The sequence below is a fragment of the Pongo abelii genome, chromosome 1, assembly GCF_028885655.2.
Source record: "Pongo abelii isolate AG06213 chromosome 1, NHGRI_mPonAbe1-v2.0_pri, whole genome shotgun sequence".
Classification (NCBI taxonomy): domain Eukaryota; kingdom Metazoa; phylum Chordata; class Mammalia; order Primates; family Hominidae; genus Pongo; species Pongo abelii.
Window position 1 is genome coordinate 200606046 of NC_071985.2, and position 16010 is coordinate 200622055.

Here is a 16010-nt window from a genome sequence, read left to right on the forward strand (position 1 = left end):
TTCTTGATAGGAAGTTTCACCTGGTAGAGGAGACGGATAATTGATACATAGATAGATAGAAAATTATACAAATGTCATGTGATAAATACTAAAGAAAATACGGGTGCTCTTAGATAGATGCAAGAACAATAGATTTTGCATGACGGTTTCAAGAAAGACTTCACAGAGGAGCAGGCATGGTGGTGTGCACCTGTGGTCCCAGCTACTTAGGAGGCTGAGGTGGGAGGATTAGTTGAGCCCAGGAGTTCGAGACCAGCCAGGGTAATAGTGAGACCCCATACCTGGGAAATGACTAGAGATCAACCTGAAAACGTGGACTGGATTCAGGTTGATAGGCCTGTGTAACCCATGGAAATAAGTTTTGGGTTGAAGCACTTTTTTTCTTTTTTCTTTTTGTTTGAAGGATTTTAAGCAAAAGAGTAACCTTCTAGAATGGAATTTGGATGGAGTGGGGAATAGGGAGAGCAGATAAGGGGCTCTTGGAGTTGTCTAGCCTAGAGATGGGTCTTAAATAGGGCAGGAAAAATGAAGATGTTAAGGGTACAGTTCATTGTGACAACTTGGCGCATGTCTACCACCCTGATGCCTACTAGGGGTCTATTTGTAAATGGATAGACTAGTTATGTTACATGACTTGGGGATGGAAAGTACAGACATAATATAGGAACACATTTCTTTAACCACCGAAGTCTATTGGAGCATAATCAAATTTATACTAATGGAAATCTTTCTTTCCAGGGCTGAAGCTAAGTAATGCTGTGGTCTAGCTTGTCATTTTATGATGTTTCTGAAGATTTAGGAAATTAATAAAATGAGTAAAAGTTGTATGAACTTAAGCAGCGGGGGCTGGGGTGGGCGGTCTGTAGTCTTTTTCTTTTTTCTTTTTTCTTTTTTTGAGGTAGGGTTTAACCCTGTAACTCTGTTGCCCGTGCTGGAGTGCAGTGGTGCAATTTCAGCTCACTAGAACCTCAACCTCCCAGGCTCAGGTGATCCTCCCACCTCAGCCTTCTAAGTAGCTGGGACTGCAGGCATGTGCCACCACACGCCACCGCACCCCACCACACTCGGCTAATTTTTGTTGTTGTTGTTATTTGAAGAGAGAGTCTCACTCTGTCACCCAGGCTGGAGTGCAGTGGTGCAATCTCGGCTCACAGCAACCTCTGCCTCCTGGATTCGAGTGATTCTCCTGCCTCAGCCTCCCGAGTAGCTGGGAGTAGCTGGGACTACAAGTGCACGCCACCATGCCCAGCTAATTTTTTTGTATTTTTAGTAGAGATGGGGTTTCGTCACTTTAGCCAGGCTGGTCTCGAACTCCTGACCTCAGGTGATCCACCTACCTCGGCCTCCCAAAGTGCTGGGATTACAGGCATGAGCCACCATGCCCGGCCTAATTTTTGTGTCTTTCGTAGAGATGGAATTTCACCATGCTGCCCTGGCTGGTCTTGAGCTCTTGGGTTCAAGTGATCCTCCTGCCTTTGCCTGACAAAGTTCTGGGGTTATGGGCATGAGCCACTGCACCCAGCTGTGTCTGTATTCTTCACAGCATGTAATTTTCTACACCTTTCTTTTAGCTTCTAATTAGCAAGCCTGACTGGTTGGTTAAGCTAAAAGAGCAGAGTAGGAGAGATGCACCAGCATGGGACGTGGAAGAGAAGGAACAAAGTGGACAGGGCAGATTGGGTCTCAAGGATGAGGTATTTTCTTTTCTTTTCTTTTCTTTTTTGAGACAGGGTTTAGCTCTATCTCCCAGGCTGGAGTACAGTGGCGCAATCTTGGCTCACTGCAACCTCCACCTCCCGGGCTGTAGCCATCCTCCCACCTCAGCCTCCTGAGTAGGTGGTACTACAGGCATGCACCACCATGTCTAGCTAATTTTTGTATTTTTTTTTTGTAGAGATGGGGTTTTGCCATGTTGCCCAGACTGGTCTCGAACTCCTGAGCTCAAGCAATCCACCCACCTTGGCTTCCCAAAGTGCTGGGATTACAGGTGTGATCCACCATGCCCAGGCGAGGTTTTTTTTTTTCAACTATTCGGGAAGATTACCCTATTTAGAACTTGGGTTTACCACTGAAGTGGGTTTATATGAAATTTTAGGATTAGGTTATAGTACCTGGCATATAATAAGCCAATAGATACATGGATACATTGAAAAGATTGCTTTAGAGCAGAGTGATGGCCTAGGAGAAGACCTAGAATGCCCTAGGGAAAGTCAAACAACCAAAACAAGAGAGGGTGTCTGTCATTCATGCAACACAGGTATTTTGAGCATGAACCAGTATACTAGACTGAGATTAAAAAGTGGATGATATGTCTCCTTAAGTCCAATGTGGTTTGGGAGGCAAGCATATGAACAGATAGTTACAATATAATGTGATAAGTGTTATAAAATAATTGTGCACACCCACGAAGTAGGCAACCAGCTGCCTAGAGAGGTTAAGTATATTTTACAGAGAAAATGACACTTGAGTTGGTTCTTAAATGGGTACTTGTCAGGGCGAGAAGTAAGGACAAGATATTTCTAGGTAGAAGGAATAGAGTATGTAAAGGCCAGGAAGTAGGACAAGAGTGTACGATGTTTTTACGCCATATATCTTTGAGGACAAGGTCTCACATGCAGTTTTAGAACATGTTTAGCTATGTTTGAATGTGACAAGTACCTATACCTCCATTTGGTGGAATAGAAGCTAAGGTTTGGAGATTTTTTTTTTTTTTTTTTTTTTTTTTGAGATGGAATTTCTCTTTTGTTGCCCAGGCTGGGGTGCAATGTTGTGGTCTTGGCTCACTGCAACCTCCACCTCCCAGTTTCAAGCAATTCTCCTGCCTCAGCCTCCCAAGTAGCTGGATTACAGGCAAGTGCCACCATGTCTGGCTAATTTTTGTATTTTTAGTTGAGACGGGGTTTCGCCATGTTGGCCAGGCTGGTCTTGAACTCCTGACCTCAGGTGATCCACCTGCCTCGGCCTCCCAAAGTGCTGGGATTACAGGCGTGAGTGACCGCACCAGGCCGGTTTGGAGATTTTAATAGCTCCGTGTCATGCAGCATGAGTCAGAGGCAAGAGCTCAGACCAGGTACCCAAAAACAGGAATGCTAAATCTCGTGCCCGGAGTAATTCTGTGTCGTAGTAATAGATTGCTGTGGATTCATGAGTATTTGGGGTTATTTTACTTTCTTGGCACCAAGTTACACACTCAAAATTGACATTGTCAATCCTATCCAATGTTCTTCTTTTTCAAGGAAAAAAAAAAAAAGTGGGCTGGGCACAGTGGCTCACACTTGTAATCCCAGCACTTTGGGAGGCTGAGGCAGGCAGATCACTTGAAGGCCAGGAGTTCGAGACCAGCCTGGCCAACATGGTGAAACCCCATCTCTACTAAAAATACAGAAAATGTAGCTGGGCATGGTGGCGGGCGCCTGTAAGCCCAGCTACTTGGGAGGCTGAGGCAGAAGAATCGCTGGAACCCAGGAGGCAGAGGTTGCAGTAAGCCGAGAGCACGCCATTGCACTCCAGCCTGGGCAACAAGAGCGAAACTCCATCTCAAAAAAAAAAAAAAAAAAAAGAAATGGGGGCTTGGGGGAATGTTAATAAACATTTACTTCTGCCATGTGAGGTAGGAATGGATGATGAAGTGTTCAAGGCTCCCTACTGGCTGTCCACTTAATTTGTATCTTTAGAAGTTGACTTAATGCTTTTCTGAGGTCATCCAGTAACTTTGCCATTTAATGCAAAATAACAAGCTAGTCACTGTCTTGAGGAGACACGTTGTTTATCTTTAGTAGTTATTTTGCAGCTAGGTGGGGTAAATTTGCTCAGAACTCCTACAGGATATGAATCATTTGCATTCATAGGTTGACCTATTCTCACTTTGTTCTTTCTGAAAAGAGTTTTAATACAGCCTGTATTATATAACATAGGGGATACATTGTCATTTATATTTTCAGCGTCATTCTCAAGTCAATTTGCAGAATCTGTGATAAACGTGAGAACTTGAGTTGCTATGATTAACATCTCATGTACATTCAAATAAACAAGCAAACTGTAGAATAAATCCCAGAAAATGTTATTAGCTTTTTGCACAAGTTATTTGAGGTCTTTGAATATTGCAGGAGAGTATTGGAATAGAGGACAGAGTGCAGATGGCAACAGGGAAACCTGCAATTACTGATGTTTTTAAAAATGTGTGTGATAGACCAAGCTTGGTGGCTCACGCCTGTAATCCCAATGCTTTGGGAGGCTAAGGCGGGAGGGTTGCTTGAAGACAGGAGTTCCAGACCAGCCTGGGCAACATAGCAAGACCAACCCTGTCTCTACAAAAAAAAAAGAAAAAAGAAAAAGTTAGCTGGGCATGGTGGTATGCACTGCTACTTGGGGGCCTGAGGTGGGATCACTTGAGCCCAGGAGTTTCAGGTTGCAATGAGCTATCATCACACCACTGTCCAGAAGCTGGGCGACAGAGTGGGACCTTGTCTCCAAAAAAAAAAAAAAAAAAATTGTGTGATTAACTTTCATAACTTTCCATTTATTTATTTATTATTTTTTCAGACAGAATCTCACTCTGTCACCCAGGCTGGAGTGCAGTGGTGCAAACGTGGCTCACTGGAGCCTCAACCTCCCAGCCTCAAGCAGCCCTCCCACCTCAGCCTCCCAAGTAGCTGTGACTGCAGGCCTGTGTCACCATGCCTGGCTGAATTTTTTTTTTTTTTTTTTTTTTGAGATGGAGTCTCACACTGTTACCCAGGCTGGAGTGACACCCATGGTAGCGCAATCTCTGCTCACTGCAACCTCCACCTCCCGGGTTCAAGCGATTCTCCTGCCTCAGCCTCCTAAGTAGCTGGGATTACAGGCACCTGCCACCATGCCCAGCTAATTTTTTGTATTTTTAGTAGAGACAGCATTTCACCATGTTGGCCAGGCTGGTCTCGAACTCCTGACCTTGTGACTTGCCCGCCTCAGTCTCCCAAAGTGCTGGGATTACAGGTGTGAGCCACCACGCCCGGCTTTTTCTTTTTTTTTTTTTAAGAGAACAGGTCTTGCTGTGTTGGCCAGGCTGGTCTAAAAATGCTGGCCTCAAGCGATCTTCCTGCCTCAGCCTCCCAAAGTGCTGAGATTACAGGCATGAGCCATCTCACCTGGCTAAAATTTTATTTTATACAAGTATTATATTTCTTGTTAGAGTAATCTGAGCATTTAATTGACATATTTGGAATTAATCAGAAAGGCTAATAGTTATATAAATATATTGGATTGTTTGTGTGAGACTAATTCTTGGTAAATGAACATGAACTACAAGAAATGGTCGACATTAGTGCTGATAAATTCTGAATCTTTACATGAAGAATATGTGTCACAGCTGAGTGCAGTGGCTCACACCTGTAATCCCAACACTTTGAGAAGCCAAGACAGGCAAATCACCAGAGGTCAGGAGTTCAAGACCAGCCTTGCCAACGTGGTGAAGCCCCGTCCCTACTAAAAAAAAAAAAAAAGAAGCCGGGCGTGGTGGCGGGCGCCTGTAATCCCAGCTACTTGGGAGGCTGAGGCAGGAGAATCACTTGAACTTGGGAGGAGAAGATTGCAGTGAGCCGAGATCATGCCACTGCCCTCCATCCTGGGCGACATAGTGTGACTCTGTCTCAAAAAAAAAAAAAAAGAATATGTGTCAGAAGAGAGAAAGGGAGGTATGGCCTTAATGCTGTATTAATTTATAAGATAGAGGCATGGTATTCTTGGATTCTGGAGCCTATCAAGACATTTCAAGGTATAGATTTGAATTGAAAAAGTATGGAAAGATAAGATGAGCTTTCAAGAGGGATGCTGATCATAAGTCTTTAGGGTTATTGTCTCTGTGACTATGGTCAGACCAGCTTCACTGTGGAAGTGGAACTTAAGAATGAAAAAGGCAGCACGCTTTCCAACTGCCTGACTGCTTGTTGGCCTCACCGGTGGGAGCTCCAGCATCTCCTTTGCTCGAAATGGACCCCAACTGCTCCTGTGCCACTGGCGGCTCCTGCACGTGCGCCGGCTCCTGCAAGTGCAAAGAGTGCAAATGCACCTCCCGCAAGAAGAGCTGCTGCTCCTGCTGCCCCATGGGCTGTGCAAGTGTGCCCAGGGCTGCATCTGCAAAGGGGCGTCAGAGAAGTGCAACTGCTATGCCTGATGTGGGGACAGCTGTGCTCCCAGATGTAAATAGAGTAACCTGCACAAACCTGGATTTTTTAGAAAATACAACACTGAGCCGTTTGCTTCATTTCTTTTTATATTAAATATGTTAATGACAATAAAACAGTTTTTACTTGAAGAAAAAAAAAATGAAAAAGGCTGGGTGCGGTGGCTCACACCTGTAATCCCAGTACTTTGGGAGGCCGAGGAGGGCAGATCACAAGAGCAAGAGATCGAGACCGTCCTGGCCAACATGGTGAAACCCTGTCTCTACAAAACTACAAAAATTAGCTGCGCATGGTGGTGCACGCCTGTAATACCAGCTGCTAAGGAGGCTGAGGCAGGAGAATCGCTTGAACCCGGGAGGCGGAGGTTGCAGTGAGCCGAGTCGCGCCACTGCACTCCAGCCTGGCGACAGAGCGAGACTCCATCTCAAAAAAAAGAATGAAAAGGTAGCATGGTGGCTCATGCCTGTAATTCCAGCACTTTGGGAGGCTGAGGCAGGCTGATTGATTGAGCCCGGAAGTTTGCAACCAGCCTGGGCAACGGGGCGAAACCCCATCTCTATGCAGATTACAAAAATTAACCAAGTGTGGTGGTGCGCACCTGTAGTCCCAGCTACTCTAGAGGCTGAGGCAAGAGGATTGCTTGAGCCTGGGATGCGGAGGTTGCAGTGAGCCACTGCATTCCACCCTGGGTGACAGCGAGACCCCATCTCAAAAAAAAAAAAAAAAAAAGAATTAAAAAATAAACTTTAGTTTTTGCCATAGCTCTTTATTTCACTAATGTTCTCTTCCTTCATATAAACAAATACTAATCTCTCTAAATATAGCAAACTATCAAAAGGAAATAGTTTTGTACCCTGTTATTTATGAAACTTACTGTGACAAACTACTCCTAAAGCAGCTTCAGCTATGATTGAATAAATGCTGGAAATCCAGGATAAATAAGATACTCCACCTCCACTTTTTAAAGGAAATAAATGATTTGTGTTTTTGGAATCTCAAGAAATTTATAGCCAGGCGTGGTGGCTCACGCCTGTAATCCCAGCACTTTGGGAGGCCGAGGCGGGTGGATCACCTGAGGTCAGGAGTTTGAGACCAGCCTGGCCAACATGGTGAAACCCCATCTCTACTAAAAATACAAAAAAAATTAGCCAGGCATGGTTAATTGTACCTGTAATCCCAGGTACTAGGGAGTCTGTGGCAGGAGAATTGCTTGAACCTGGGAGGTGGAGGTTTTGTAGTAAGCCGAGATTACACCACTGCGCTCCACACTCCAGCCTGGGTGACAGAGCAAGACTCTGTCTCAAAAAAAAAAAAAAAAAAAAGTTTACTTTCTCACATGGGATATATTTTACCGTTGGTCAAATGTGCTTGTGTGTGTATATGTGTGTGTATGTGTATTCTTTTCTCTATCATATGTGATAGTGGGGTAGTGCCAAACATTGTTAACTCTGATGAATAATGTCTCTTTTGGTTAGATCATTCTTACCTTACTGGTATCTCTTACTGTTTCCTTACCTAGTTATGCTGTTATTGCCTATGGCTGTGCAAGCTGCCCGAAGCTAACTTGTGAGAGGGAAGGTTGCCAGACTGAGTTCTGCTACCACTGCAAGCAGATATGGCATCCAAATCAGACATGCGATATGGCCCGTCAACAGAGGGCCCAGACTTTACGAGTTCGGACCAAACACACTTCAGGTCTCAGTTATGGGCAAGAATCTGGACCAGGTATAAGTTGGCATTATCTCGTTGTCTCTTTATTTGGTATTTCATGATGTGAGCCCAAAGCTGAAAGAAATTATCTTATTGTATAACCCAAGTACTCCAAAGGATCAGAGAGCAGAAAATATCATTTGGTAATACTTTCAATATTATAATAAAGATAGCACTTCCCTCTCTGACCGTTATAGATTATCCAACCTATATAAAATTGAAATGCAACAAAATTGAATTATGTAGTTCCTACTTTCTTAGTATGTCTCAGATTGGAGAGCAATTAGTTCATTTTGTTTTGCTAGGGGCTTTTTCAAAACTTTCATTGTGAACAGAAAGACATTTAATTAGTATTAAACCTGTGCTGTTTGCCTTCAAGCTGACTTAAGTGCCTCACTGCCTTTGGAAGTAGAGTACAGATTGAAGAAAAGGAAACAGTATTAGTATAGATTAATGATTAACCTTAAAAGGAGGAGTGTCACACATTCAGCTCCAACCTTGACGAGTCAGAGGAAACCTATTTTAAAATGCCAGTGGATTTATTGCTTGTACTTTTATTTTGCTGATGTCATTTGGGAGAGGCTGGTAGGAAAGATTTTGCCATTCACTTTTTCCTGGCACAGCATAATTTCCTAAATTGTCATTTTATTAGGATAGTTCATAACTTGCTCTGAAAATTACCAAGTATATGCTACATAGCATACCCAGTTGATTTTAGGTTTTGAATTTGAAAGTATCATGGGAAGGGATTGTGGGCTATGTTAACAGCAAATCACAGTGATACATGTTGAACCTGAAAAATAAATTTCCCGAACTAAAGTTTTTAAAAATGTAAAGCTAATTCCAGGCTGCAGGCTGTTCTTTCTGTAGGATTCTTCTTTTAAATCTGCCAGCCTATTGACTGGTAGAAATTTCATTTTTCTTGGAAACATCTTTCTCCCTAAGGAAGTCTCCTTGCTAGAGTGTGGTTCAAGTGCTGTGTAAGATGCCAGTTGTTGGGATAGGCAGCTCAATAAGAGACAGGATACATTTTATGAAAATTCCTGAGGTCTAGACATAGCCAACCTTCCAGTAAAGTGGGTTGTACAATTTGGAGTGTTCAGTGAAGAGTTCTTGACTGCTGCCTCATTTCTTATATATACTCCTAGGAATAATTAAATCAAACTGGATTTAACTAGGGGTGTTTTTTCTACCCATTCTTCCTCCCCCACTCATAGCAGATGACATCAAGCCATGCCCACGATGCAGTGCATACATTATTAAGATGAATGATGGAAGCTGTAATCACATGACCTGCGCAGTGTGTGGCTGTGAATTCTGTTGGCTTTGTATGAAAGAGATCTCAGACTTGCATTACCTCAGGTAAGATGGGAAATGCATCCATTCCTTTCGTAGTCTTATTCTCTTACTGATTTAGGGAAAAGGATGTCAAAAAGACACAGCCGTTCTCTCATTACAGATTAAGGAAGCTGTGAAAACTTCTGACATGCTCCTCTAATCATGTTTTCACCAGCTACTATTCTAGTTCTTTCTACCTTTCTTTGCATGCCATATTACAGGTAGTCTGGACTTGCTTTTTCCCTTTTGCTGTCTTGCCTCCATACTTGTTCATGTTCTTTCCTTTGCCTAGAATGCTTTCTGCCTACCTTCCAGTATCCTCCTTTTATCTCAACTTGTTCAGTTCTTATCTTTTAAGAGCCACTTAAATGCCTTTCATCCATGTTGCTTCTCCTTTTTCCGCCTCATTCTTTGACTTTCTTTTATATTTTGTCATAAATATCGTCAGTACTTTACACTTCATGTATATATCTTATCTTACTAAACTGTAAGTATCTTGAGGCTAGAGTTGTGACCTTTTTACAGTTTTTTGCATTTAGTGGGTTCCCAAGGAATTCATTAAGTGAATTCTTTTTTTTTTTAAAAGACAGAGTTTCGCTCTGTCACCCAGGCTGGAGTGCAGTGGCTCGATCTCGACTCACTGCAACCTCCACCTCCCAGGTTCAAGTGATTCTCCTGCCTCAGCCTCCTAAGTAGCTGGGATTACAGGCGCCCACCACCATGCCCAGCTAATTTTTGTATTTTTAGTGGAGGCGGGGTTTCACCATGTTAGCCAGTCTGGTCTCGAACTCGAACCTCAGGTGGTCCGCCTGCCTCGGCCTCCCAAAGTTCTGGGATTACAAGCATGAGCCACCATGCCCAGCCTCATTGAGTGAATATTAAAATATTGTTGTGGAGGAGTTAATATTTACAAACAAAATATTTGCTAATATTTACAAATAAACAAAATGTGTTAATATTTACAAACAAACATTCATTGTGTAAATGAAACACAACACCTTCATTGCCAATTTGTCGAACATTTGAGTACTTAACTGTGTGCTAGTCATTGGGGACATAGGGGTGAGTAAGACATGATCCCTATTTTCAAAATTGTTTATCCCTTCTAGTGGAGAAGATAGCACAAAGAGAATGGGCAAAAATGGTTGGGCACAGAAGGGCTGAATGTAAAAGTAGCTAAACTCAGAATACCAAACTGATAGAAAGGTTATGATAAGGTCTTTTTATATCCTCTCCCAGGAGCATGGTTTGCAGTATCTATTAGGTATGGTAGGACATATGCCAAGAAAACTACACAAATCAGAGTGTTCATTAGTGCAAGGTGTAGTGTGTCTGGATGGGATGTCAAGTGCATAAGGCTATGCAGCATCCCAAGTATTGTCAGTCATGGAAGCTAGATCAGTTTTGGTGGGTTAGGGAAGACAGAATTCAGCAGAGAAGAATGGAAAAGGAATTTCAAGTCTGGAAGCCTGTCTTTACAACAACAACCAAAAAAGTTAAAGAGCCCAGAGCTCTAATAGTCTGGCCTTGTCCTTTGCTCTCCCTTGTGTAATATATTCATTTCCCGTAAACTCTTCTGTTAATCACTCTTACTGAAAAGAAGGCTGTTGCTGTTATCAAGCCCTCTGATAATACTAGCTGTATTTGTAATGTTGACATTAACTTCGGTCTGTTTCCCCTGCAGCCCCTCTGGCTGTACATTCTGGGGCAAGAAGCCATGGAGCCGTAAGAAGAAAATTCTTTGGCAGCTGGGCACGTTGATTGGTGCTCCAGTGGGGATTTCTCTTATTGCTGGCATTGCCATTCCTGCCATGGTCATTGGCATTCCTGTTTATGTTGGAAGGAAGGTAAGAAAGACATGCTGGTTTCTGTGCTTGTTTCAACTTGAGGTTCGTTGGTAAAGGTTTGAGGGAAATGGGAAGGAGCTATGTTTCAGAGCTGCCTGAAAACCAGCTGGTTCTTAGATAAAAATAACCTTACTTTCTTAAATGGATTTTCATAAACCCCCATGAGATCTGAAAGTTCTTATTAACATCCTGGGCCTTGCTTGTCTCAGTGACTTAAAGGTAGAATGCTGGGCCGGGCATGGTGGTTCACATTTGTAATACGTGGCCTAGCACTTTGGGAAGCCAAGGCAGCTAGATCGGTTGAGCCCAGGTGTTTGAGACCAGCCTGGACAACATGGCAAAACCTATCTCTACCCCAAAAAATAGAAAAATTAGCTGGGTATGGTGGCATGTGCCTACAGTCCCAGCTACTAGGGAGGCTGAGGTGGGAGGATTGCTTGAGCCCAGGGACGTAGAGGTTGCAGTGAGCCAAGATTGCACCACTGCACTCCAGCCTGCATGTTAGACTACAGAAAAAAAAAAAAGAAGAAGGTAAAATGCTTACTTCATTCTGCTGAGTTATTTTGTCTCTTTTTGGAATAACTTTGTCTGTATTACTTTATATCTTCCAGGTCTGAGTTAGGTTAAAATTTGATAAAGACGCCTATTTGGGGTGGAGGATATGTTTTAATATAGATAACTTACAAGTGAATATTCACCGGTCCTTTTTTTCTCTGGCAAAAGATTGATGTCCTAACCTGCTGACCTGGATTTTGTTTTTTTATTCTTAGATTCACAGCAGGTATGAGGGAAGGAAAACCTCCAAACACAAGAGGAATTTGGCTATCACTGGAGGAGTGACTTTGTCGGTCATTGCATCCCCAGTTATTGCTGCAGTTAGTGTTGGTAAGCTAGTCAGGACCACACCTCTTCTCTCTCAGCTTTCTGACCATAGCAGTTTAGCCAGATGGCCAGATGTTTCTCAAAGACTCCTACATTTTATGCCAACCCACCTTGATAGTAAATTCTGTTAGGCACCATGATTATGATTATTTTTAAGTTTTTCAAGCACACCAAATTATCAGAGTGTGCGATCTTTTGGTCTTAAGTTAGTGCCTGGAACTCCATTTGTTACATAGAAAAGGTTGAATTAAAGAAACTTACTTTAAGCCCTAGTTTTCACCTTTCATCTTCCTTCTCTGCTTGCCATGAAATCCACAAAACAAAATTACTTTTGTTTTCATTTGTTTAATGCTTCACATTACTTTGGGAGGCATAAGAGTTTGTTTTAGAATAATAATAGCGTAACTAACATTTAATGTGGCTCTTCATGTGCCAGGAGTGGTTCTGAGACTTTTGCATATATTAATTTATTTAATTCTCACAATCCTCACAAAAGGAAGCATAATTTTAATAGAAAGGTGCAGTAATTGGCCGGGCGCGGTGGCTCACACCTGTAATCCCAGTGCTTTCGGAGGCTGAGGCGGGCGGATTGCAAGGTTAGGAGATCGAGACCATCCTGGCTAACACAGTGAAACGCCGTCTCTACTAAAAATACAAAAAATTAGCCAGGTGTGGTGGTGGGCGCCTGTAGTCCCAGCTACTCGGGAGGCTGAGGCAGGAGAATGGCATGAACCTGGGAGGCGGAGCTTGCAGTGAGCCGAGATCGTGCCACTGCACTCCAGCCTGGGCAACAGAGTGAGACTCTGTCTCAAAAAAAAAAAAAAAAAAGAAAGGTGCAGTAATTTTCCCAAGGTCACTTAGCTGGGGCATGAAGCAAGTTAATCTGCCTTCAGATCCTGTGCTCTTAACAGCTAAGCCATTCTACCTCACACAGTAGTAAGATTTTGGAATTAACATCCTGAGGAGATCCTAAACTACAAGCAAGCAGTAGTCACTTATTTAATATTTGATTCTTGATTGGCTCTTGATTGGGTTAGCATTTCAGCAGTGATTAGAAGAGGGGAAAATGAAAGCAACATACATTTACTGTGCAAAGCACAGTACATAACATTCTCATTTGATTACTGACAACCCTGGGAGGATAGGTCCAAGGTTATACAGCTAGTAAATGAAGCCAAGAGTCTAATCCAAACCTTTCTGATTTCTAGCCTGGTCATCATTCTGTTACACCAGGCCACCTTTTTGGGATAGCCATTTTCTGTCTTTCTTTCTTTATAAAGTGGTTTGTCCATGCCCAGACTGGGAAGAAGAATTCAGGGCACTTGCAACCTAATAGCCAACTGACATGTTTCCTTCTCTTCCCCCAGGTATTGGTGTCCCCATTATGCTGGCATATGTCTATGGGGTTGTGCCCATTTCTCTTTGTCGTGGAGGCGGCTGTGGAGTTAGCACAGCCAACGGAAAAGGAGTAAAAATTGAATTTGACGAAGATGATGGTCCAATCACAGGTAAAAATCAGGATGTTTATTTCCATTTGAATTTATGATATACAAGATAAAAATCAGTAAAATTCAGCACACTTTACAGGGAGATTGTCATTGGATTACTTTGGATAATGAGCTTTGTAGGGGGTAAAGTATTTTTAGCTTTTCATTTCTTTGTTCCAGAGTTACTAGGTTAATTCCCCTGGTACTTGCCTCTGTGTGGCAGGTACAAACTAGTAGGATTCCAAGTAACTCCAAGTATGCTGGTAGTAGTAGTGATTATAATAACATCTTTATATCTGCACAGTACTTGATAATTTTCAGAGTATTTTACAAAATTATCTCACTTGCTTTGTACAACAGACAGCTCTCTGACGAGGGAGGATGGAGCTGTTATCTCCATTTAAATGGGAATTTCTTTTTTTTTTGAGACGGAGTCTCTCACCCAGGCTGGAGTACGGTGTCACAATCTTGGTTCACTGCAACCTCCGCCTCCCAGGTTCAAGCGATTCTCCTGCCCCTCCCAAGTAGCTGGGACTACAGCCACGTGCCACCACGCCTGGCTAATTTTTTTTGTATAGACGGGGTTTGGGGTTTCACCATGTTAGCCAGGAAGATCTCGATCTCCTGACCCTATGATCCGCCCACCTTGGCCTCCCAAAGTGCTGGGATTACAGGTGTGAGCCACCACACCCGGCCTAAATAGGAATTTCTTTAAGCTTTCATCTCACTATCTATTAAGAGCTTCACAGAGCTGAGACTAGGGCAAGTCTTCTGACTATTACTTTAATGTGGTTTCTACTTTACCATAGTAACTAACGTAGGGCACAGAGATCCCCAAAGGTTTTTCTAGCTTTCTTCTTTCTTTTCTTTTTTTTTTTTGAGACGGAGTCTTGCTCTGTTGCCCAGGCTGGAGTGCAGTGGCGTGATCCTGGCTCACTGCAGGCTCCGCCTCCTGGATTCATGCCATTCTCCTGCCTCAGCCTCCCGAGTAGCTGGGACTATGGGTGCCCACCACCACGCCCAGCTAAATTTTTTGTATTTTTAGTAGAGATGGGGTTTCACCGTGTTAGCCAGGATGGTCTCCATCTCCTGACCTCGTGATCCACCCGCCTCGGCCTCCCAAAGTTCTGGAATTACAGACGTGAGCCACCACGCCTGGCTGGTTTTTCTAGCTTTCTACTAGAAGCTTCCTATTAAAATCAGCACATGACTCAAACACATTTTTTAAATCTTCACGTTTGGTTACATGGAAGCAACAGTGTAGTGGAAAGAATAGCGGACTTGGAATCAGAGTTATAATTTCGTGTAACTACCATGGCCTTGGACAAGTCATTTAGTTTTAAATTTTAGTTTTCTCATCTAAAATTGAGGCTATTAATGCCTAATTATTTGGAGGATTAAATATGAACATATGTTAAAACACCTGATATGTGGCGACTGCACACAGTACCTGTTCATTAAGTAAATACATTAGTTCTCTGAAAAGTCATTGCAGGAAAATGCCTACTGACTGTTTTGATGCTCTGCTGTCTTGAATTGGATGTTTGGTTCTATCCCCAGTGGCAGATGCCTGGCGAGCCCTCAAGAATCCTAGCATTGGGGAAAGCAGCATTGAAGGCCTGACTAGTGTATTGAGCACTAGTGGAAGCCCTACAGATGGACTTAGTGTTATGCAAGGTCCTTACAGCGAAACAGCCAGCTTTGCAGCCCTCTCAGGGGGCACGCTGAGTGGCGGCATTCTCTCCAGTGGCAAGGGAAAATATAGCAGGTAAACAAATAGATAATTTCTGACAGAAATGGTTAGAATTATAAGAAGTAACACATTGAGCCATTTCTCTGTGCCAGGCTTGTGCCATATATCATCTTATTTTGTCAGTGGTTTTGTTTTGTTTTTACTTTTTTTTTTTTTTTTTAAAGACGGAGTCTCACTCTGTGGCTCAGGCTAGAGTGCCATGGCGCGATCTCGGCTCACTGCAGGCTCTACCTCCTGGGTTCAAGCGATTCTCTTGCCTCACCCTCCTGAGTAGCTGGGATTACAGGCACCCGCCACCACGCCCAGCTAATTTTTTGTATTTTTAGTAGGGATGGGGTTGTACCATGTTATCCGGGATGGTCTCAATCTCCTGACCTCGTGATCCACCCGCCTCGGCCTCCCAAACCACTGGGATTACAGGCGTGAGTCACTGCGCCAGGCCTTTTTTTTTTTTTTTTAAATAGGAAACAAGCTTAGAAAAAAAGCTTACGTCAGTTATGCAAAGTTCAGTGTTCTTTCCATTGCACCATAGCTGCCTCTATATAAAAAATAATTCTGACTTCAGATTCTCCCTTGACTGCCTGAGGCTGCCTGCTTCAGGAAGGGAGAGTAGGCATTTTTATAGAATTCCTAAAGCTATGCTCTCCATTAGGCTTGTCATTGGCTTTCAGTTAGCATTTATGCTGTATCATGGCTTATTTATTTTGTTTTTTGAGACGGAGTCTTGCTCTATCGCCCAGGCTGGAGTGCAATAGCGCGATCTTGGCTCACTGCAACTTCCACCTCCTGGGTTCAAGTGATTGTCCTGCCTCAGCCTCCCAAGAGGCTG

At 43.2% G+C, this 16010-nt stretch overlaps 2 protein-coding genes across 9 annotated transcripts in view; both read left to right on the plus strand.

The window, feature by feature from the left end:
- The window catches only part of RNF19B (ring finger protein 19B), a 40037-nt gene that overhangs the window by 11633 nt on the left and 12394 nt on the right, over window positions 1-16010 (plus strand). For 5 of the 8 annotated variants that reach the window (XM_024248724.3, XM_063713552.1, XM_063713549.1 and 2 more), the window contains exons 4-9: window positions 7684-7889; window positions 9092-9236; window positions 10897-11059; window positions 11830-11944; window positions 13309-13449; window positions 14989-15196. In XM_024248724.3, coding sequence (XP_024104492.2) covers window positions 7684-7889; window positions 9092-9236; window positions 10897-11059; window positions 11830-11944; window positions 13309-13449; window positions 14989-15196 — 978 coding nt within the window. The remainder of the gene's footprint in view (window positions 1-7683; window positions 7890-9091; window positions 9237-10896; window positions 11060-11829; window positions 11945-13308; window positions 13450-14988; window positions 15197-16010) is intronic. The other 3 variants (XM_054538231.2, XM_054538232.2, XM_054538230.2) reach the window with 1 other exon arrangement.
- LOC129051711 (metallothionein-1E) lies at window positions 5015-6241 on the plus strand. The gene is given in 2 exon segments (XM_054538242.2): window positions 5015-6090; window positions 6093-6241. Coding segments are annotated over 2 exon segments (183 nt in total). The 5' UTR covers window positions 5015-5969; the 3' UTR covers window positions 6155-6241.